General features: G+C 36.7%; 1 protein-coding gene across 11 annotated transcripts in view; it reads left to right on the plus strand.

Annotated features, from left to right (window-relative positions):
• The window catches only part of eml5 (EMAP like 5), a 311,453-nt gene that overhangs the window by 213,110 nt on the left and 74,407 nt on the right, over window positions 1-23,936 (plus strand). For all 11 annotated transcript variants that reach the window (XR_005631401.1, XM_039742327.1, XM_039742326.1 and 8 more), the window contains exons 12-18: window positions 6,780-6,886; window positions 7,603-7,721; window positions 9,893-10,079; window positions 10,760-10,865; window positions 15,559-15,652; window positions 18,958-19,058; window positions 23,335-23,528. Coding sequence is in view for 10 of the 11 variants with exons in the window: in XM_039742327.1 (XP_039598261.1) it covers window positions 6,780-6,886; window positions 7,603-7,721; window positions 9,893-10,079; window positions 10,760-10,865; window positions 15,559-15,652; window positions 18,958-19,058; window positions 23,335-23,528 (908 nt within the window). In the remaining variant the exon portion in view is untranslated. The remainder of the gene's footprint in view (window positions 1-6,779; window positions 6,887-7,602; window positions 7,722-9,892; window positions 10,080-10,759; window positions 10,866-15,558; window positions 15,653-18,957; window positions 19,059-23,334; window positions 23,529-23,936) is intronic.

A 23,936-nucleotide genomic window follows, 5' to 3' on the forward strand; every position in this document is an offset into this window, starting at 1 on the left:
TAATCTAATCTGTTGCTTACGTCTTCTGGTTGATTTTCACAAAATTCATCGTGAAGAGTATTTCAAAGTGTGCCCTCTGTGTATAAATGATACTATTGTTCTGTAAGAGGTCACTCTAAAATTTCAGCTCTTGAAGATTTCTGCTGACTGGTCTGAACATAAGAGTTTCAGGATGCTGGCAGAATCCCACATTTTATTCTAGTGGGAAGTGGTTGCTAGAAAAACAATACCTCAGCCCTCCCCACCCAGTCTCTCAGGAGTCGCTCAAAATTAGAATAATGCCTTTGATGTTATTTGTCTATGTCCTTAAATGGCTGAAGAGTGCAATCTTTAAGCCACAGATCTTGTAACAGTGAAGGCAGGAGGTTCCATTTGAGAGCTGCTTCCAGAAAATCTGGGTTCTCCTCATCTCCTTCCATTACTGTGTTTTGTCTGTCTCATCAGAAAGGCAGTTGGTCTGAAAGTTCAGCACTGCCTGATTAATCAAGCAGCACGGTAATAGATGTTCTGTGGCCATGCTAGTGATTTTGATTCGACCTTTTGTAAGGTGTACCTTGTGGGTGTTTTTAAACTGTTTCCTTTGGCCATAATGTTCTTATTATGCCTTAACAGCATAACAGTCTTGATCTTATTAAGTCTTAACTCTGTTTGTAATGCAGAACCAGTGTTGGCAGAGAAGAGTGCTGGCCATTATGATGGAGAGACCTGTCCAACAGAGTTGATTTTACAGGACCATAGTTTGGTCATCTTTGCTTTGATGAGGACACAGGGAATATTATAGTGATGCTTCCAGTTAACTCAGAGAATGTTCCAGAAGCAGTAGTGATGGAATGGCTTATGTTATGAGTTTTTATGTGATAACACTTAACTCAAGTTTGTCAAAGAGTTCCAGAGTAGTTTCCAATTCTTTTGTGGAACACACCAAAGAGGCATAGTCATCTGCATCCTGAAACTCAGTGATTATCATCTTAGTCACCTATATCTTAAACTTAAGGTGGGCTCGATTAAAGAGTTTTCTGTCAAGCCAGTATTCAGTCTTAATGGTGTGGACAGGGTGATTGAAAACCATAACAATATGGAGGCAAAGTTTGAAAAACTTTACTGTAATGACCTAGTTCCAATTCTAAAATTTCAGTGAAATAATTGCAAAGTACCATTTTTATGTATGAACTTGATTTGATTGCTGAAACCCATCATTTGTCACTCAGTAGGTTGGAAGCATGTGCTGATACACCTACCACATGATAAACCACCCAGATTGGGACCCAAGTGCAGCCATGCAAAAGGTGACACTTCAGCACCACATTGGAACAGTGTTGAGTTTTTTTTTTTTACTGAGGCTGGAATGCCAATCCTGCCTCCAACCCCCAAGATCTTCCTGCAAGTTGGAGGACCTGCTTGCAGGGCTGGATGCAGATTAACATAATAACCAGGAGGAAGTAAAGCTGTGGAATTTTTGACTTGTGTTAAAAAGCAACAGCTTTGCCAAAATGAACCTAACTATTGCCTTGTTTCATTCATGCAAAGGAGAGCTTTGCATACTGTGGAAAATTCATACTCCAGTGTTAGTGAAGGCTATGTAAGTAATAAATGGTACTGTAGCTAGAAAAACTCCAAATAAGCAATTCAAAAAACAAATCAATACAACATGCAAATAGAAATTAGAAACCCGTGTTAGATTGAGTGCTTTCAACTCTTAATGATTAATATATCATTAATTATTAATGCACATTTTAGAGCGGTGTTTAAAATATTGTCTGAAGATAATCAATTATTAAGATTATTGGTTCTTTATACTTTATATACTAAAGAAAAATATTCACTCATTTGTCCATTGTATGAATCACTTTAATCCATTTTAATCTGGGGCCAATCCATATATAGTTTGCCTGACCATCACTTTGCACCAGGCCAATGTGGAACTACCAGTTAGCTTACCATGCATATTGTTCAGATTTGGCAGGTAAACCAAAGTACCAGCAGATAAACTCATGCAGATACCAAAGAAAAGCCAGCTTGTCTGAGATTTGAACCCAAATGAGATATTTTTATATACTTTATATAAAGTTTTCCTCTGGGTTCTCCAAAGACATGCAAATTAGTTGGACTGGCTTTGTTAAATGGGTCCTGGTGTCTGTGTGTATGTGTGTGTGTTCACCTGCGATAGAGTGGCATCCTGTCCAGAGGTTGTTCATGCTTTGTGCTGGTGCTTGCTGAGATAGGCTCCTGTTTTCCCTGCTTATGGATTCAGAACGTAACTGCAAAACTTACTTTTTTAGTTTTTAAGGTTTAGTTTTGCAACAGATTATGTACAATTACTCATCTTATAGATAACCCATATTGGGCCTAAATAAGCTCACCAGGGTTTATTCCAGTTGATAGAACATATATTAAGTAAATGCAAGGATGGAGAGAGCATTTTATGTAGATTTAACATCCTATTACTGAATCTGTATTTGAAAGCCATCAGTTCAATTTTTTTCGTGGAGACAGCTTTGATTGGTAAAAGAAAAACCTGTATTAAAACCATTATGTACATAATAGATTTTGAATCAATGTAGAGAAAACAGCCCATGAATCACTGGAGTATTTGCTTACCATATATAAAGATGTGAGATGACGGAATAGCTTTCTAGCAATTCAATGATTTTGCTGAAATACGCCCACTGAGGGCCATTCTTCATTATGGAACCCTCATACTAGAATGGTGTACAAAGTACCTGTTTGTGAGATGTGTTTAGTCTTTGACCAATGGCTGTCACAAGTACTATGTTGTGTGTGCTTTTTGCTTTCAGATTCTGTTTTGCCTGTTCCTTTGTGCATTACCGTTCATCTGTACATTTCCCCAGTTACCCCACGACCTTGCTCAGGATTAAGCAGGTTTAGAATATGGTATGGTGTGGTGTTTTCCCATTATGTGATCCTTATATGATTACTTACTCAAAAAAGTGTAGGTAGAAAAGAGACAGAAATAAAGCTTCCATATAATCATAATTTAAATTAAGTTCTTATATATCTTTTGTAATTAAAGGGATGCTCTACCCAAAATTACAAACTCTGACTATAACTACAAAGTACATGGCATAATTAACATATAAAGAAAGTATATTTTTTTGGGTTGAGTATTCCTTTAACAGAAACTGCAAATACTGTTGGGTGATTTGATCATTGGGCACCAAAAGCAGTTACTAAGGAAAAAACAGCCCATGAATAAAGAAAATTGTGTGAAGCTTTGAGAATTATATGAAAGTGGGCAGGATCAATAAGCTTAACCAGGAATTCTTTACTGCTGACAACAAACATTCATCTGCTAAATATATGCTGATAACCATGCAGTGGTCATGAATGACATACACAATTTCATTTTGTAGCAAATGCTTTACTGAGGAGTTTCTCTACTACTGTCAGAGATTACTAGAAGCATGCAGAGCTCCATACTGCTACCGTGGCTAATCATTTTAAAGAGGCTTCAGGCTAAGCAGATTAAAAAATGAAAAATTAAAAATAGGCAAGATGCAAATACTTTACAGAAACTAAGAGTCTATAAAGATTCTTTAAGGGTAAACTGGATTTGACAAACTTTTAAGAGATTACTTTGGGTATAGACTGTACCGAACAGATGGAAGATTTTTGTATGTCACATGCTATTCACACCACAAAATGTCATACTGCTTAGATGGAAATCCATCAACATATCAAAGCTAATAGATATTCTAACAGTACTTAATAATAAAACTGTTTTTGATTAATATTTGCTATAAAAAAATAAAAAAATAAGAATTTTTATGATTCTGGGGTAAGTGACTTGCAGTTAAGGAGTGTATAGTGTGGTCCTTGGCTGGCTTTTCATCCCGGCCAATACCCCTGGTCCGCCAGATGGAGCTCTCCCTGCAGCATGGAGGTGCCCCGGATACCAGCAGGGAATCATGGACTATGGAGTTTTCCCCTACAAACCTGCTGGATACCCCAGGGGCCAACAGAGGACACTGCAAGGAGGCTTAGAGAGTCATATGTGCCCTATAACCCGGAAGTGCGTCATAGGCAAAGCGACAGCAGAAGTGACATACTTCCGGGATGAAGAAAAGGACTTTTTATCTGACCCGGAAGTGATCAGGATCACATGAACTGGGGATTGGAACACTTCCGGGTCAGGGACTATAAAAGGACTGTGACAGCTCCCAGACGACGAGCTGAGTTGGGAGACAGGGTGGCAAAGCGTCTGGGAGATTGGAGGATTGTTTATTATTGGATTATTGTATTGTTTATTGAAGTATAGGGGAGGTGGAGGTGCTTTGTGCACTTATTCATAATAATTAATATTATTATTGGACATTTACCTGGTGTCTGACGAGTGGTCTGAGGGTTCAAGGGAGCAAGAGAGCCCTTAATCTGTCACAACAGTTAAATATAAGGGGGATACCAAGATGGAAGGAAGGGTCAAGTTATTAGTGGTGTATTTAAGGTGTCAAAGATTTTTATTTGAGGGCCTTCCCCAAAAGTTTTATGTTTTGAACTAATTATCTCCCAAGCTTCTAAGAATGTCTCAAATATAGCAGTGACTGGCACTATGGATATTATTAGTAATATTTCTTATTTTTAAAGATTGGTAGAAGTACACTATGGATTCTCCAATTCAAGACAAGCTAGGATTGTAAACTGATTTTTAAAGATATAGTTATACAGTAGAGACTGAATGACTACTTTTCCCATTTACAGATATGTAATAACAACTGGGGAGTGCTTTCTTAATTTATTTCCATTTTATGTTTTATTTTACTTTTATTTATGTTCAAAAATGGTGGCGCAGTGGTAGCGCTGCTACCTTGCAGTTAGGAGACCTGGGTTCGCTTCCCGGGTCCTCCTTGCATGGAGTTTGCATGTTCTCCCTGTGTCTGCGTGGGTTTCCTCCGGGCGCTCCGGTTTCCTCCCACAATCCAAAGACATGCAGGTTAGGTGGATTGGCGATTCTAAATTGGCCCTAGTGAGTGCTTGGTGTTTGTGTGTGTCCTGTGGTGGGTTGGCACCCTGCCCGGGATTGGTTCCTGCCTTGTGCCCTGGGATTGGCTCCAGTAGACCCCTGTGTTCGGATTCAGCAGGTTGGAAAATGGATGAATGTATTGTTGACAGAGACAAAGTACATGGCATAACTAACATATAAAAAAAGCATATTTTTTGGGTTGAGCATTCCTTTAACAGAGACTGTAAATACTGTTGGGTCATTTATTTTAATGTTATTTATGTTCAAAAATTTAATAAAAAGAATAGAAGGAAAACATTTCAGAAGATTACCAAATAGAATAAGTAAACAATATATCGTTGACAGAGACTTAGAAAATTTAGAATAATCTGGACATGACCAGGCCATTGAGCCTAACAAAGCTCACCAGTCCTAACCACAAAATTCTTCCAAAATAACATCAAGTCTACTTTTGAAGGTCCCTATAGTTCTACTTCCTACCATATTACTTGGTAACTTATTCAACGTGTCTGTGATTCTCTATGTAAAGAAAAATCTATTAATGTTTATGCAAAACTTACCCTTAACAAGTTTCCAACTGTGTCCCTGTGTTCTTGTTGAACTCATTTTAAAATCTAAAAGTCTCAATCCACTGTACTAATTCCCTTCATAATTATAAACAGTCATGTCTTCTTGTGCTCTTCTTTCACTTAAATTGAAAAGGTTTAGCTCTTTTGATCTTTCCTCATAATTCATCCCCTGTAGCTCTGGATTAAGCCTAGTTGCTCTATTCTGGACCTTTTCCAGCATTGCTATGTCATTTTGTAGTCTGAAAACTGCTCAAAATACCCCAGATGAGGCCTCAACAGTACATTATAAAGCTTGAGCATAACCTACTAGCATACTAGTGACAAGTCTACTATGACTCCTAAATCCTTCTCATATGGTGTACTTTCAATTTTCAGACCTCCCATTGTGTATTCAACATTTTTACTTCCTACACCTAATACTTTACATGTACTTTCATTAAATTTAATCTGCCATAATTCTGCCCAATCCTATATGTTCTCCAAGTCCCTCTGTGATGATTCAGTGGATTTCAGATTATATGCCAATCCACCTGCCTTGGTGTCATCTTCAAACATAACCAGCTTGTTACTTGTATTGTTATTGAAATCTTTAACTAAGTTAAAAATAGCAGCAACCCAAGCACAGACCCCTGCAGACCACCACTCTTAACATTGGCCAATTCTGATAAGGGTCCTCGCACCATCACCATCTGCTTGCTGTGTCTGAGCCAGTTTTGCTTCCATCTACAAACAACATCCTGTACCCCCACTTCTTTTAGTTTGATGCCCAACCTCTCATGTGGCCCTTATCAAATTCTTTGTGAAAGTCCAGATAGATAATATCATTTGATCCACTTTGATCATATCCTTTTGTTGCTTTCTCATTGAATTTCAGCATTTTGGTAAAACATTTTGTCAGCAGTGAGGAAATTAAACTTGTATTCTGCAGAAGTAACTGTTTGTATTTAGTTTTTTAATTTGGTGAGGTGTCAGGAGGGAGTAACAGCTCAATATCATGACAGGGTAACAGCTCATCAGACAACATTGCCAGTACTTAGCACTTGAATGCTAGCTCATGGTTCCATGTTCTCATCTAGTTTATTTAACATAATTCATAAACACTCTGTTAGACTGACTGGCCTCAGTAAATTGACCCAGTTTGAGTATGCTGCACAATGGATGGTCATTCTTATCTCGGCCTGGTTCTTTCTTTGCTGAATATTCCCATCCTTATTCTTTTATTTTGGTTGCAGAAACTTTAGCAGAATCCAACAGTGAAGAGTCAGATTCTGATCAGTCAGATGTGCCAGAGATGGATTCAGAAATTGAACAAGAAACACAGCTTTCATACAGACGGCAAGTTAGTATCATCTTATTTTTTTCCTGAATAATTTAATCCTTTATGTTTCAGTCCATTGTTCTGTTAGCAAATGGGATAGTAAAGACTAAGATAGTTAAAGCAAAACAGAGTTATTCTGTTTTGAGGAAAAATATAACTTTTTGACTTTTAACAAACAAATGAAAATCACCAAATTTAAAATGGCCTAGTAAATCTTATTCTAATATTTGCAGTCAGTGATGGGATGAATCAGGCCAAATGGAGAACTCCCAGAATGTCTGGATTGTCTTTTTATCAACTACCACTAAATCCTGGAATATAAAAACTCTATTTTGAGTGATAATGGATCATATGGATGTTTAGTTCCCACTTTTGTTGAGGAAAGTTATTGATGACAAATAATTGTAATTGCTTGTGATATTGCCATAAAGATGAAGCACCAATTAAAGTGGCAAGACATCACCTGACAGTGCGAGGAGTGTTATTTTTTTTCCTCAAAAAAGGATGCAGCACAACCTTTACAACGAATAAGTGTTAATTAAACCAGCCTGGTCTTTCATTCCATATATAGCAGCTTTTAGAATAATAAAATGCAACTGATTGTTTATGTATGCCTGAAAATAATATCACAATGAAAGTCGTTTATAAAGAGATTTGAGGTTATGACTAGAGAACCTGTTGTGCTCCACATTTTATTTTTAAAAAATTAATAAACTCTTCTTCTTCTGTTTAATAAGGTTTATAAAGATGATCTACCTCAGCTCAAAGAACAATGCAAAGAAAAACACAGAGCATCAACAACAAAAAAGAGAGAAAAGGCACCTGGCAATAGCATTCGACTTCACTTTATACACGGGTAAGAAACATTAAGTTGCTGGGCATCTAGGAATACAGAAATGCTTGTTTCAGTGCAGAGAAATATTTATTGGAATGAAATATTTGACTGCGGTGGGTTGCCCAGGATTAGTTCCTGCCTTGTGCCCTGTGTTGGCTGGGATTGGCTCCAGCAGACCCCCATGACCCTGTGTTCGGATTCAGCGGGTTGGGAAATGGATGGATGGATGAAATATTTAAACTTTCTGGTTTTTTTTTAGTGCAGTTACAGCAACTACAGGAAGTATGGTACTGTTAGCCATGCCCTATTTTTAAAATGTTATGGCTCCTAACTCAAAAGATATACAAAGGGTGATTATCATTCTCATCAATCACTGAGGACAGGTCCCCATTCAAATGCCACATTCAAGAGATGAACTGCAGAATGTGTTCTCCAAAGATGTTCACCAAAGATGTGACCAGCCTTTAAATTCAACAACAGAACAAAATGTTGCCACCCTTGAGCAACACATTGAAGAGTGATGGGGAAATTAGGGTTATCTATTCTGTTCTAATCTATCAATCTATTCTTCGTGAACAATGAAACTCGAACCAAGTCTGTACACATTGGTTTCAATGTTGACTCTTGAGATGAAGCATCACCACATCCACAATTTCAAGGAGAGTCTCTAGCTAATTCATTTGGATTTTGGGAAATTTGAGAAATGCTACATAACTGCATTAAAACTTGTATCACTATGACCATGAGTCCAAACATCAGTAAAAGTAATGACAATATGGTAATTCCATCACAGAAATTCATGATTCAAGCTAGTGCTGGCCAGATCATGTGCATAATGACACTGAGGTTGTAGTCAATATGGATTACATGTCACAAAAGGCCAACGTAACTGATCTGTACTGCGATGATTTACTTTGCTGCTCAGGGCACTTATTTAGAGAAAAAGTGGCTTGGAAAACAATCGACCATTCCTCTTCTGCTTGATGACGAGGCCCTGATTACAGTTCACAAGTTGCAATGGCTTATCAGCAAAATTCTGGGTCCAAAGAAATACCAAACCCACCTTAAACTCCAGAACTTTCCCTGTGTGACTGGCATTTGTCTCTCCAATTAGGTATTTTACCTACTGTATATGGGACCTGCTGTGGAAATGATAAGGGCATCAAGTCAGTTACATAGAAATAATCACACACACAAGACAAAATGTCTTAATGATTAGCATAGGCAAACTTTGGGAACCTAATATTAAGATTATTAACATTCATGGGATTTATGTTGAAAAATAAAATATGTTTAGTTTTACTGGCGCTTCTTGTAATTGATCAGACTCAAAACTTTGTAATTGTTGTTTTTTCATGAAAACTGAGGTTTTTTTATTTTCCTTGTGAACTTCAAAACATTACCGAGGTTTAGTGATCAAATCAACCCTCAATTTAACTATAGGACTGCTTTATATATCCAGGAGTTCAATTTCCCTAAAGTAAATATTTCTTTAAGAACTAAGATCATCCATCCATCCATCCATTATCCAACCCGCTATATCCTAACTACAGGGTCACAGGGGTCTGCTGGAGCCAATCCCAGCCAACACAGGGCGCAAGGCAGGAAACAAACCCCGGGCAGGGCGCCAGTCCATCGCAGAACTAAGATCATAGTATGCTTATTTCCTTAAGTATTTACAGAAACAAATAAAGTAACATGATACATAGATAAGTAATGTAATTGAATGTAAATTGTAAACTGTAGTTTTGTACTTTTTAAAATGTAATTACTATAGTAGTAGAACATTAAAGAAATTAGCAGTGTTAAAGTTTTACAATCCTATAGAAACTAATCATCTAAAGTTTTATAAAGAGCAGAAATGGTTTTAGCAGGCTGTTCTTGTAATTTTGTGCTAGAAGCCATTCTTGCTTCTATTTCTGCTTGTATGAAATACTTAAAGTGAACATTCTTCAAAAATGAAAAAAAGGCTTGATTAAAACTGAATAAAAATGATTCCTGCAGTGTCTGTCAATCACTTTTTGCATCACGGTCTAATTACAGTATTTCTTTTGAGAAAATATATAATTCATTAATGTTGGGTAATGGATTCTGTCAAACTAGCTGTCTACCTTGTAGATAAATTTCACTTCTTCTTCAAAATGTTTACTTACAGTCCTTTTTATTTCTTTGTATCTGTTTAAACAAATTAGGTATAGGGGCTACGACTGTAGGAGCAACCTGTTTTATACACAGACAGGAGAGATTGTGTATCATGTGGCTGCAGTGGGTGTTGTGTACAATCGGCAGCAGAACACGCAGCGCTTCTATCTGGGACATAATGATGACATTCTCTGTCTGGCCATTCACCCGTTGAAGGATTATGTAGCAACTGGTCAGGTAAAGCTTGTATTTTTTTGAGAAGCCTGTCAGTACAGGGTATACAGTATGTTCTGTTAAGACTGATTTGCTATGCCCTAAATGGCACCTCCTAAACCTTTCCTGATGTTTTGGAGCAACTGCTTGATGCAGTCTTTATGACATACTTTACTTTGCTGTCAATTTCTGGAAATATTTTGCACTTGTTTGTACCTCCTGCTACTCTTTTACTTTACTGGTCCCCCATATTTTAAGCATTCTCTTCTTGGTCTTTTAATTATTACTTTTTTATTATTTTAGATAAATGTATCATATGTATATTGCTAATATAGACATATTGTGTTTTTGTAAAAACTAAAAAAAAATCCTTTTTCTGATATATGACATTTTTTTAGATTTATTTTTGAAAATTGAATGTTTCAATATACTGTAGATTAAATATATTTGTAAAATTTCATATTGTCAGTATTTTTTATTCTCTGTTGTATTTGGTCACAAAAATACTTGGTACTTTTTTCCAAATTTACTGTATACTTCTCAATCAGTTAAAATTAATTAAAAAGGGAAAATGGTGTTAGCACTTGAAGTGCACGGTTCCCTGTTGAGATATCATGAAAGAAACAGAATCCTTCTGAAAATGATGTTCAATTAAGTTGTTTCAACATACAAATTTTATGGCATATAAATGTCTGTTTTTACAGGTAGGAAGAGACTCTTCGATTCATATCTGGGAGACAGAGATGTTAAAACCCTTGTCTGTTTTAAAAGGATACCATCAATATGGAGTATGTGCTGTAGATTTCTCAGGTATTGTGTAAACTGGTTGCAGATGCTGTTTGTGCATATATTAAACTGTATTTCTGTAAATAGATTTTCCATTATCATTTTTGCTGATATGATGTGATTTGCTGGTGCAGAAAAAAATAAAGTAATGCAAAAAAGGGTTGTAGACCTTCATTAGATATAAATTTAATTTGTACTTTCCGTCCATATCCTTCTACTGCAGAAGGGGTTCACTGTGTAGAATATTCAAGTAGAGGGTATACTGTAAGTCACGAGTGTATAAGTGCAAATAAGCTGTAGCCATTTTATATTGCATTTTTAACACTAGAATTACCAGAGCCTACGAAAAAACTCGTAATTCCGTCCCACCTTAAATTGCTTCTTAAATCCCTTCACACCTCTCCGCCAGCGTCCTTTGTCTTCTAAATGTGCTGATAAAGAGAAGCTAGGAGCAGCCGGCTATTCCATCCCCCCACCAATTTAGAACGTGCACGAACTTCTCTCAGCTCATGCCTTGATTGAGTATCTGGGAGTGAAGTGGAGTTTTAGAGTGGAAATAATAGATCGTTGTTAGGAACACACGCATTTCATGTCTGTTCCGTTTCTACAGTAATCTGTGTAAACACATTGTTAAAACAGAAACGTTTTTTATATTCTAGTAGTAGATGACAAAATGTAGGCATAAACTATATAATGTATGAAGCCTGAAGTCCAAATATCAAAGAAACATTTTCACAAGAATAACACAACAATTGCACTTTTATTCAAAAATATAACTGCAGAAACAAAAAGCCGCCTTAACATGCGACATTGACGGCCGTTTATTGTAACTGCCTCCGTGGTTCAATAGAATCAGTTCCCGTTTGGGAATCAAAAGGTCACAAGTTCGATCCTGCGCCCCTTCGTTTTGAGAAGTAAACTGCTCTTAGTCTTACTATTTTAGTATAAAAGCATACATTTGATTTCAGTCTGTAACAGCCAGTGCAATTTATGATACTTGTAAAGGTTAGCTTTTTTTTTAATTCACTTTTCATTCTCTCAGTCGCGTTCAGAATCTATCCATACAACCCCATCTGACACGGCTGTTTTCACTAAAGACGCGCTATAGCTCTGCAGTGTACCACGATGCATACTAAAGCCCCCCAAAAACCGGGTTCTGACACACAAACGCTGGTGAGGCTGCCTTCTTCGTATCTCACCGTCACTTGCTTTTCTTTTTATTCAGTTTTATTGAGTGTTCCTGCCAGTCCCCGCATGTTGCTGTATGCTGTTTCATTTGTACTCCAGGACATGCAGAGGAAAGAATGGTAAAGAGCAGTAACTTCGGCGCTATATGCAATAACCAGACACTCCCCATCTGCCCGTGTCGTTCAAACACAGGAACACATATACCAAGTTAGACAACTAGCCCAAGGTCTAAGAACCACAGATGAGGTTTGAATATGCAGCCTTGTGTATTCCAGTTGAACTTTGAAGTCACTAGATAACCCAACATCTCCAAGTATACAAATGGAATAGAAAGAGAGATAATTTGGTGGTGTAGTATATGCTACAAAAATAATTACATCTACTCTTCAATATCCTATTATACATCTTATACAGTATATAAACATCTTCGTGTGGAAGTGTGTGTGTCTGCCCTGCCCAGAAGTGAGAGGTGGACCTGGGGTACGTGCTCCGCCTCCAAGGAAACAGAAAACTTATTTAGCCGCTAATAACACAAGTGAGGCCAACACCTCAGCAAAACGGAACCTGAGAAGAAAGACATAGTTGCTTAGCTGCTAACATTGGCAAAACGGTATCTATTAAACTTTTCATCCCCCGCTAATGCACAAGCGATGTGAGCATTTTGGCAAAGCGAAAAAGCTAGGAGAGAGATGCCCAGAGTATTTCCTTTCAATTACCTGACATCTCTAAATTTCAATTTTTTTCCGACAATTTTAGTAGTTACTAGGACCCCAAGCTTTTTACAACACGGGTTTACACAGCTAGTAATATATAAATGGAAATGGAGATAACCCTCAGCTTAAATCTAGTGGGTGAAATCAATGTATTTTTCAACATAATCACTAAGAATACTAAACATGTTTGAATGTTCACAAAGCATTTCTATTTTAGTCAAATGAAATGTTTCGTCTAGTTTGGGCAATCACTCGTCTGTAGAGTTAGGTGGGTGTGTCATCCTCTCCAATCCACAGTTTTGCAGAGCAGCCTTTACAGTCCTTACAAAGATAGTTGAGGACATAGATTTGAAAATGGACAATTGTGCATATAGATTGTTATATAGTTAAACACCTTTATCAAAAGAGTCATCAACTCTTGCCTACTCGATTATTGATGATTATAATTTAGCACATTTTTATTGCATGTAAAAGTAAAAATATATTGCTGTAACTAGGAGAAACCATTCAATGCAAATGTAATTTTGTTTGTTTGATGCAATTGTCTTTCAGTCATCTTTTAAGAGTCAAATTTGAAGGAAGTGGAACAATTACAGTATTTAGCCAGAAACAACAGTTGTTAGCATTTCATAATTTTATTACCTGATCTTCACCTTTCTTGGTGATGTCAGTGTATATAAATTACGAGACACATTAGGAGATCTAAGACATAAACATCACAAAAGAAACATTTGAATGTGTTCAATAAAAGGAAAAATAGCTAATAAAGCATTGGACATTTGCCATAGTGAATAATGCATAATGTTCTTATCATAGTTTGTTTTCTAAATCTATATACTAGCTTATATGCAGGTAAGGATGACAAAAATTTCAAGGTAAGGTCTTTATGCTCACTGATCGTGGAATTGTAGAGTGGTGACGTGTTGCATGTTGACTAGCACATGCCAGCAAGAATGTCACTGTACTCTATGCACATGACAATAAAAATAATAAAATGGCAAGTGTCTGTGTATCTGTGTGTCTGTCTGGTTGCTATGTCTCTATCATGCCAACAGATGGCGCATCACAAACATCAATACTTTTCTTACAAATCTCATACCAAATGGCATGTAAGAGAAACATATGCAATGCATTTGTCATTCTAACAGATGGCACATCACAAACATTACTATATGCACTACAAAATACTTTCCAGTAGATGATGATGCACTGCAAACGTTAACAATGAGGTTTACGTTGATTACTTAGATTTCAACTCCTCTTAGACACCCAGCCCAGCTAGTGACCCTATAAATCAAAGTGATAGAGACAATGGTAAATACAAATTTGAGTTTGAAACTTTTGTGACGTTATGTATTTTTAAATTGCACACAATGAGGTACAATGCTGCCCTGCACTGAGGTTTGGTTGATCTAAACTTTACATTTTTTCATGCATGTTTTTAATGTGATATCCAAGGTACCTTAATGTTAATGAGTGTGAGCTTTCTTATTATTTACTGAATTTTTTGTACATTAGAGAAGGGGCTTATTATCCAGCATTTGAATGTGGGCTTGATTTGTCAAAGAATTACCTTTAAGATTTTAAATGTCATTTGGTTTTAGAAATATGGGAATACATAAAATATTTGAAAAGGTGTGAGGGAAGTAGGAGTTGAATTTGTTTTCCTGGATTTTTCTGCTAAGTTTGTCTGTGGGTTTCCTTGGTTTTATTATTCTGAACCCTGTTTTCCCGTGCCTTTAAGATTGTACATGTATGCATTTTTTAATTCCCTAGCTCTCCATTATGTACCATATGATGATGATGTTTGTGTTGTGTCTGTCAAATGCTGTTGGCAAAATGGTGCTATGTAAATTCAGCCTTTTTATTCTATTGTAGGCCCTTCCTGGTGTTAATTTCTGTTTTATTTACCATTTATATCATTTATCCTAATTTGCCCTTTATCATCTTGCTTTTTGCTTAAGTGGTATGTCTTGTGTACTTTAGTAAGTATTTGACATTGTAAAGAGTGACAGGTGCATTTTTAATGAAAGTTTTAATTGTAGATTTATTGGTAGCAAGACTGGAAGAGCTACTAAGTTGCACAAGAGCAGGAGGTGAAATTTTAATTGTGCGACTGCAGACATGTGGCTATAAACCAGGCTTCTGCCATGATTTTATAAGTGTTGTAGAGCATAATATTCTAACAAAAAGATTTTGTAGCAATGTGATTTGTAGCGGACAATGAACCTTAGCTGTGGCGAGGAGAGTGAGCTCATTCCCTCTCACCATTTAACCAAACTGACCTCTCATTTTACTATGAGAACAAAGTGTGCCAATGAGACGTCCTGTGAACTCCTTCACTGTCAGAGCTTGTATGATGCACATAACTGCTTAAAACACGGATGCCTTTGTATGACAGAGTAACAAATCTGCAGCATCACAAACAGGAAACACATCAGACACACATAACTTTGTAGATGTTGTAATAGTATTTTTTTCTTTTATTATTTCAATTACATTGGTTGATTGAAAAATAAAAATGTGTGAAGAATGGGTTGCATGATTTTTAATAATTCTATAGAGTAGCAAAACACTATGTGTACAGTCCTGATTTGTGTTTAGAAGACAACAACCAGCATTACTTTGTAAAACTGTCTGCATTGAGTATGCATATGTATTACATCGAAGGTCATGCAATTGAGTATAAAAGTATCAAAGATGCTAATTTTACCCCGGGGGACAAATACAGTTCTCTCTAAATAAAGTTGTATCTGTCAGGTTTAAACCTGCTAAAGGGACTTAACACTCTCCAATTTTTTTTCTCTTGATATTAGCGGATGGAAAGCGGTTGGCTTCTGTTGGCCTTGATGATAATCATACTATTGTTCTGTGGGACTGGAGAAAGGGAGAAAAGTTATCAGCAATCAGGTATAAATGGGTTTTACTTCACTGAAACATTAAAGAAGGAGTATTGAAAAAATATTTCTACAATATATATGTCTACCCATCCATTCATCTCTCTATCAGTTGCTTTTTTCTTCACATTCCTCATCTCAGGGTCCAGGAAAGAGCCCTGGATGGTACACCAGTTCATTGTAAAGCTTTCAGCACCCTCACTTGCACAAGACTAGTTCAGAGATGGTCAACTGTTGGGGACACTAAACCCTCAGTGGAGTTACATCAACACCGGCAGAGCATACGCCTACAGACCATGTCAATGACAGTCAGTCCAGAGTGAATTACAAGGTCCAAATGCTGCATGATGGCAAAGCTGCATTCTGTGTCACAACTCTTGTATATACTGTATCTAAATCTTTTTAAAAATTTTGTTAAAATGCATTCAATATAAGGAGCAGACTTGAAATACTGTAGAAATTATGTATTGCTTGCAGTTTGAGGGTGAGAGGTAATTTTATCTCTAAACTGTGAATAATTTTAAGAGAATGTGTATGAAGTGTTTATTACACAATTTACAATGAGTTCATTGTCATCTGTGCATTTTTGAGGTGAGTTTAAAATACACATTGAAATCTATGTGGTAAAGTAAAGTCAAGCCTTAATTGAAGTAGTAAAGAGAAGGAATAAGGAAATTTGGGCCACATTATGAGGTGTAAGAGTCTGCATATGACTTTGATGGTAGATGACTTGACAAGTTATATCTTCAGGAATTGCTCATAAAAAAATATAATGTAGGATGAACTAAATGTGTATCTGGTATTCATGGCACTTCTCTTAAAGTGACACAACTAGCACCAAACCACAGGATATGAACAGGAACCTATGAATTGTCTTCTAAAATCATACCTGATTCACACCATTTAAAGAAATGCATTTAAACAAAATAGTAAAGAAATAAAATCCCTTTCCTCTATTTTATGTATTTTCACTGGTGACCAGACCTCATAGTTTCAAGCACCATGTAAAGGTTTGTACATTACCCATGCCCACTTTATATTTTTTACCCTTTTCTGTCTTTCCCAAATAAACATTTTTGCCCCCTTTCATACTTGAACTCAACTCTAATAGTAGGGAGCATCCATGTATTCCTAGTTTTGGGGTACTCACAGTCTTATTAAAGTGCAATGATCCCAAATCTGTCACTTCTCTTGGTTTTTTATTTTTTAGATCCAAATTGATGTCCACATGATGGGAAAGGAAGTGTTAGCCTCTTTCCCCAAACATGCATCACAGTGCTCTAGTTTACTCTTTAGTCTACATAGCTGCACCCATGTCAAATGGGGTTACTGTACTCAAGGGTCTCCTCACATCTCAGGCTAGGTTCTTTCCATGGTTTAGGTAACTGATATTGGTGCACAAGTACATATAGTTATTGGAATGGGCCATCATGATAGCCCTGAAAACCCAAAAAACACCTAGAGTCCTGATCTTTATAGCACTGTCTTTGACCTCCAATCATTATACTTCCTTTATGTCAATTGTTGTGTGGACTCTGGGCCATAGTGATGTGTAAAAGGTTATTTCCTGAATTTCTTCCAGTCTGACCCCATAGCTCAGGATTCTCTTTGGGTCACTAGGTGTGAACAATCTTGATTTCAAGGGTTGGCATTTGGGGACATGAATGTGTACAGACCTTGGTCACGTCTTATTTTCCATAAAAAATGGTTTCAGCTGACCCATAACTATTCTTCATAGTAACTGCTGTATCATTCACATTTACTCATTAATGCTCCATAGCAGTTCACTTGGCTACTTATTGTTCTGTTGCTGTGGACAACCACTAGTTGGGTCATCTTTAAGAGATATCCTGCCATCACAGAATTCTGCAGCCCACCTCTTGACTGTAGGATATAAGAAGGACTGGTCCTGGCACACGTTGAATGAGCACGAATCAATCTATGACTGTATTGTTCTTTAGCATTAGAAATTCAGCATCATGAAGCAAGCAATAAAAATGGACTATGAATAACAAGTGCTACAATTGTCAGTCATTTTCTACCCCCTTAGACCTGAACTAGGTTGCAGGAGCCTATCTGAGCCAGTATGGAGAACCAAGGCAGGAAGAAACCCTGAACAAGATGCCAGTCCATTGCAGGGCAAACACACACACTCACCCCAACCAAACACGACAGACAATTTAGTGATGCCAGGTCACCTAACTGTATGATATTGGACTGTGGGAGGAAACTGGAGCACTCAGAGGAAACCCACGCAGACAGGGGGTGAACATGCAAAATCCATGCAGGGACGACCCAGGACGTGGTTTCCTGGGCTACCTTTACTGCGAGGCAGTGGTGCTACCACTTCATCACCATGCCACCCATGCTAGAATTGTGCAGTTCATATATTTTAGTCCATAAAAGCTGATCTGTACAAATTCAGCAGCATACAGTGTCAGCATGTTGCATGTCACAATCACAAGAATGAATGTTACTATATTCTCTACATATGACAGTAAGGTCAAACTTAAACTTTAACACAACTAAAAGTGTGTTAAGTGTACCAGGAAATAGTTTACTGATTTATAACACAACCAGCTGGTTCAGAGTTCTTTCACATTTTTCATACAGAAGTTTATTCTACATTTTTGTATTATTTAAAAGAAGAACAAAAATAAGGCAGAATGTAAGAATTTGTGAATTTCCCTTTGGGATTAATAAAGTATCTATCTATCTATCTATCTATCTATCTATCTATCTATCTATCTATCTATCTATCTATCTATCTATCTATCTATCTATCTATCTATCTATCTGATAATCAGCTTTTGGTGCTTATTATTTTTTATACTCCATGGATTGTTTTCAATCATTTGTTATTGTCTGTAGGATAGTGCAAGCTACATTTTACACGAATCTGTTTTGTTAATTTAATAGTATGAAAGTGATTTATTAAACTGCAGTGGTTCTTATACCTAGCCTTATTCATATTTGAAAAATTTACGCTATGTGTGCATGTTTTTCTAAGACTGACACTTCCATTTATGACTAACTTGTTCTCATCAAAATTGTTCTAGTGGAGAAATCAGGTGAATAGCATCGAAAAGCTGTATTGCGCTGAATGGCCTGTTCTCATAAAAACTGCTCTAATGTTTTCATGTTTGCAAAGACAGTAGTTCTTCCAAAAAATCCTTGGGATGAAGTTAGAAAGAGGACACAAATAAGGTTAATTTAAAAAATTAGTCATTGTACTGTAATTTTTTGTTAAAACAGATCTTTGTGTTTGCCAGGTTTTTCAAAGTAACAACCGTTGCCATTATTTTGTGTTCTTAACAGGGGAAGTAAAGACAAAATTTTTGTCATCAAGATAAATCCATACATTCCAGACAAACTTGTAACGGCTGGGATAAAGCATATTAAATTCTGGCACAAAACAGGTATGGATAGCTCTTAAATTATTTTGGAAGCATATGTGTCTACTCGTTTTGTTACATTAGTTTAGAATTACTGTTTTACAAAATGTTTTGATTCACTACATCCAAGCTATTCAAATATTTCAATGTTCCTAATGAGTTGTAAAAGTACTGTTGAAAGAGAGTTTTCTCATTTTGTTGCATATTTTTTCGGTTTTCGTTCATGACTTCCAAGCTATCTGAGCTAAGCCATTGAAACGTGTTAGTTGTTATGTTTTATTTAAAAGGCTGCTGAGGGAAAGTTTAGTGCTACACTGTGCCAATACAGAGTAATACTTTGTGGCACTGTAATTTTTCTTAAAATTCTGGTGCCCAATTATTCAGATTTATTAGTTATGTTATGAGTCATGTTATCCACTGTATCAACAGTAAAATGACGCAATCCCTACATGCAACAATTCACAGCTTACTTTGCCTCCAGGCAAACAGCAGGGGCCTCATGTATAACGCCGTGCGTAGAACTCGCACTATAACATGGCGTAAGCACAAAAGCCGAAATGTGTTTACGCACAGAAAAATCCAGATGCAGGAATCTGTGCGTACTCCAACTTCCACATTCTTCCGCTACATAAATCCCGATCAGCGTGAAAACAAACACTCGTGCACGCGCTTTATGTAACGCCCCAAATCCTCCCAGAATTACGCCTATTTGAATATGCAAATCAATATAAATCGCCCTTAAGCTCAGCCTTCTGTGAAAAGACAATGGGAAAAGCACGGGGGAAAATATAAGAATTTCAGCGAATACCAAGTGGAGGCAAATGAAAAACATACTATTTGTTCAAATAAACCGTGGTATAATCAACAAAAGGAAGTTGATCGAGTGACATAGCGTGTTGGAGAAACTTGAAAGCTCACATTCACAAATCGCACAGTGCCGGAAATAAAAAAGAAGTCACATATCAAAGTCGCCGTGAAAAGCCGAGTTGTAAGCCCACTGTCTGAGTGTCATATGAAAGCTTATTAGGGTACAGAGAAAAAGGCACACAGTGAGGAAAAGCACGAAATGTCAACTTCAATCTCGACATTTCCACTTTAATCACGTAGTTTATTTTGTCATTAAAGTAGAACATCATAAACTTCATCTTAAAATCGTTTAATTAACCAGTTTCTCAAATCACATCATAATTAAAGTAGCACATTAAATGCTTTGTTTTGTATTTGATCTTCTATGTGCTCTATGTGTGTGAATCACTACTTGCTTTTAAACCGCTCTCTTCCTCCAACTGGACACAGAATCAATTACATTCGTAATATTACAGTTCTCTGAATAACTAAAATACTGAGATGTATACGTGATATCATTTTCATGATGATAGGAGTTAAAGCACGTTATTAAACATGTGTTTCACTTCGATGAAATAATTTATTGCAGCAGTACAATCAGGGGCGGCTCTAGGCTTGTGGTGGCACTGGGCAGAGGAAGAATCGGTGGCTCCTTCGCCCACCGTCAGTAAGGTAGCTTATGCACACGTCCGCTATGGACACTGCATAGCCGCCTCGTGCTCATGACACAAGCATTTAACTTTTGCCGAAATTTGTGCTGTGTTTTTAGCTGTGTTGTTATTTTCTCTTTCTGTTTTATATTCAATATATATTGGCGTAGCCGCCACTGCAGTCAGTGCTTTTCTTTCCCCAAGTAACCGATCGCCATACAATCAGCTCTGTAATAGACGTTAAGCCATCTGTAAGCTTAGCACCGATTCTTCAAAACGTTTAAAGAACATTGAAATATCTTCGTAGTACATGTTTAATTATTCTATCCTTAACGACACTCCCAGTGAAGAATATAGATTATTTAAATGAAGTTAAAGTTTTATCTGTATAATTTAATAAACATATTTTGCTGAATTTCACCTTATAAATGATATCGTTTCTGTTTCTGAACCGCAAGGTCCGTACAGGAAAGGCTTTAAAACATTTTGCAGTGGCTGAGACAGCGTGTCCTTGAAGCTGTATACCGATAATTCCCTTTCCGATCAGCTGCTGCTGTGATTCACACTCAGATACAGTGATATAAATACTCTGAGTGGTGCAGTGAGAGAAATATTGAAAAGATGATCTGCTGTGGCAACTCCTAACAAGAGGAGCTGAAAGAAGAAGAAGAAGTGAGAGTAACAACGCTAAAGCAGTTATGGTATTTGGAATACTATGGCTGTTCTCTCTACCATTATATTGTTACAAGTTAATTACAATCAGATGCGTTACACTAATAAACAATATGCGGTTAGTTTCAGTATATTTATAAAGCCGTGTCAGGAAAATAAGGTGTAACCACACAGGAACAGTAGCACTGCTTTGACGCTGGGTGCCGCCAGTCTGCAAAACCGAGCGGAGATCTTGCGTACGACAAGGTATGAGGTACCGTGGAAAAGTGCATGGATTTACGGCAAGTGTAGGTTTTATACATCGCGATTTGAACGTGGAAAAGTTCTTACGCAACGTTTCTGTGCGTACGCGCCGTTTATACATGAGGCCCCAGGTCTCTGCGTCTAAATCAGTACTTTGTATTATCATGTTAACAGACACGAAATGCTACATCTTTCACTCAGGTCATCAGCTTTGTGTTAGGGCATTGCTTATTGGTCAGAAATCCTGACTCTGTATTGCACATCTGGTGAAGCCAGTAATGTGTATATAAACCCATAGCACATTCTCAGAAATGATTACATACTGAAGAAATTTATATCAAACTGTGTTCTGTTGTATAATAAGGACCATCAGACTAATATTTAATATAGATCACAAGATGTTTAATACAAGCTTTTATTACAGGCACAACTGAACAACATGTAATCCATTAAGTGTGTGCTTATTAGTGGACGGTTACTGCTGGTTTAGACATTGGTAATCTACTTCAATAATAACAATATACTATTCATTGTCTTAGGCTCAGGCTCATGGGGCATCTTATTATATTTATCTTGATTATCAAAAATCTTTTCATGAGCCGCTGACTGAAAGTCCAGTGAGTAACTTAAAATAAATGGCACTTGAAAGTTCACTTTACAGACAGGTTAAAAAATTGGCCGAAATGTGGAAAGCAACAGGTGTGAGGAACATTTTTTGAATTGAGAATGGGGTGTTTAAGGGAAAAATGCTGACTTCTTTACTCTTTTTAAATGAGATAAAAATTTGATAAAAAATGTTGCTAATTAACGGGTTTAGATTACAGATGACACAAAGACAGATGGATCAGCAAATGCCCTAGAGTCAACAAAATCGTCACAGATGGGCTTGAGCAGACACATTGCAATTAAAGATGAATAGAGTTAAATGTGATTTTTTCATATATGAAACAAATTAATATATATATATATATATATATATATATATATATATATATATATATATATATATATATATATATATATATATATATATATATATAAAATATATGGTGGCATGAGTGTACACAGCATGACAAGAACAAGCTGTAGTGAGCTTGTCGCTGAACTTAGATAGACATTGTACAGAGGTTATTACAATGATAATCAAATGTTCAAGTTTATTTAAATTTGTATATTGTATAATGAGATTCTTACTTGCTTGTATTAGTAGTGGCAGTAGTAGCACTGTCACATATACAGAGTACAGAGAAATTCTTACTTGCAAGTCCTACCAACATATTGTGACCAGTAGAAGGTGTTGTGGCTCCCCAAACCCCAGACACAACTTCACAGAAACAAGTCCCAGATGCAAATACAAGGTTTATTAGTAACAATTACCTTTACAACGGCTTCTTAATAAGCAAAATCACAATTCTAATCCCTTCTTCTTTTCTTTATGGGTGAGGTTTGTCCTCTTATATCCTCCTTTAACTTGCCTGGATGAGGTTGTGCAGCTCCTTTCATCTTAGACCCGAAAGTACCCAGAAAGGCATAGCTCATTTTAAGCACCTGAGCTTTGCAGGTACAGTACTTATACCTGAGTGTTGCACAGCCAGTGAAAATGAACTACCCAGTGCACCTACAGAAAATGGTAAGCACAGACAGCCTCCAGCAGTGTCTGATGAAGTAAATGCTTTTGGTGAGCCAAATATTCTGCTGTAGAAATGGTAAGTATAATTTCTTCAGTTCTCAACCCATAGTCTGGAGGGGCCCAAGTAAATGTGCCAAGTTTCAACATTTATGATTGATTTATTGAATGATTTAAGGCATGTGGGCCTGTAATAAATGCATTGAAATGTTTCTTGAAATTTGCTTTTACATTTTTTATGTTATGTTGGTTCTTGTCCCAGGTGGAGGTCTAATTGGTAGAAAAGGGAATATGGGAAAAACCGAAACAATGATGTGTGCTGTATATGGCTGGACTGAAGAGATGGTTTTCTCAGGAACCTCAACAGGAGACATCTGCATCTGGAGAGATATGTATCTCATTAAAACTGTAAAGGCTCACGATGGACCTGTCTTCAGCATGCACGCGTTAGAAAAGGTAGGCACTGACAGTAAGAACTATTCACTATTGTATTACATTATTAATACGCTCTCATTTTTATTTGATGATGAGAAAATAAAAGGAAATGGAGCAATCCGTTATTCAGGATCATTACTTACTTACTGTAGTAAATCATGTAAGTTACTGGGACTCTTTGACAATTTAACTTATAAATGAACTGATGTTTTTGCAAGTTAATTAAGACAAATTCTGTAAAGGATGGCTTTGTAATTTATTATGATAAAAAGTGTGCAGCTATCATTATTAACTTAATGCAATTTGGAAATGTTAATGCCGTTGAATAATTTACACTGAACTCTATGTGAATGAAAGTAATTTTATCTTATAATCTAAAATGTTCAGTTAAAAGTATAAAACATTGTTTTTATTTGCCTGCCCTAAAGA

Source organism: Polypterus senegalus, chromosome 18 (genome assembly GCF_016835505.1).
Source record: "Polypterus senegalus isolate Bchr_013 chromosome 18, ASM1683550v1, whole genome shotgun sequence".
NCBI classification, from domain to species: Eukaryota; Metazoa; Chordata; class Cladistia; order Polypteriformes; family Polypteridae; genus Polypterus; species Polypterus senegalus.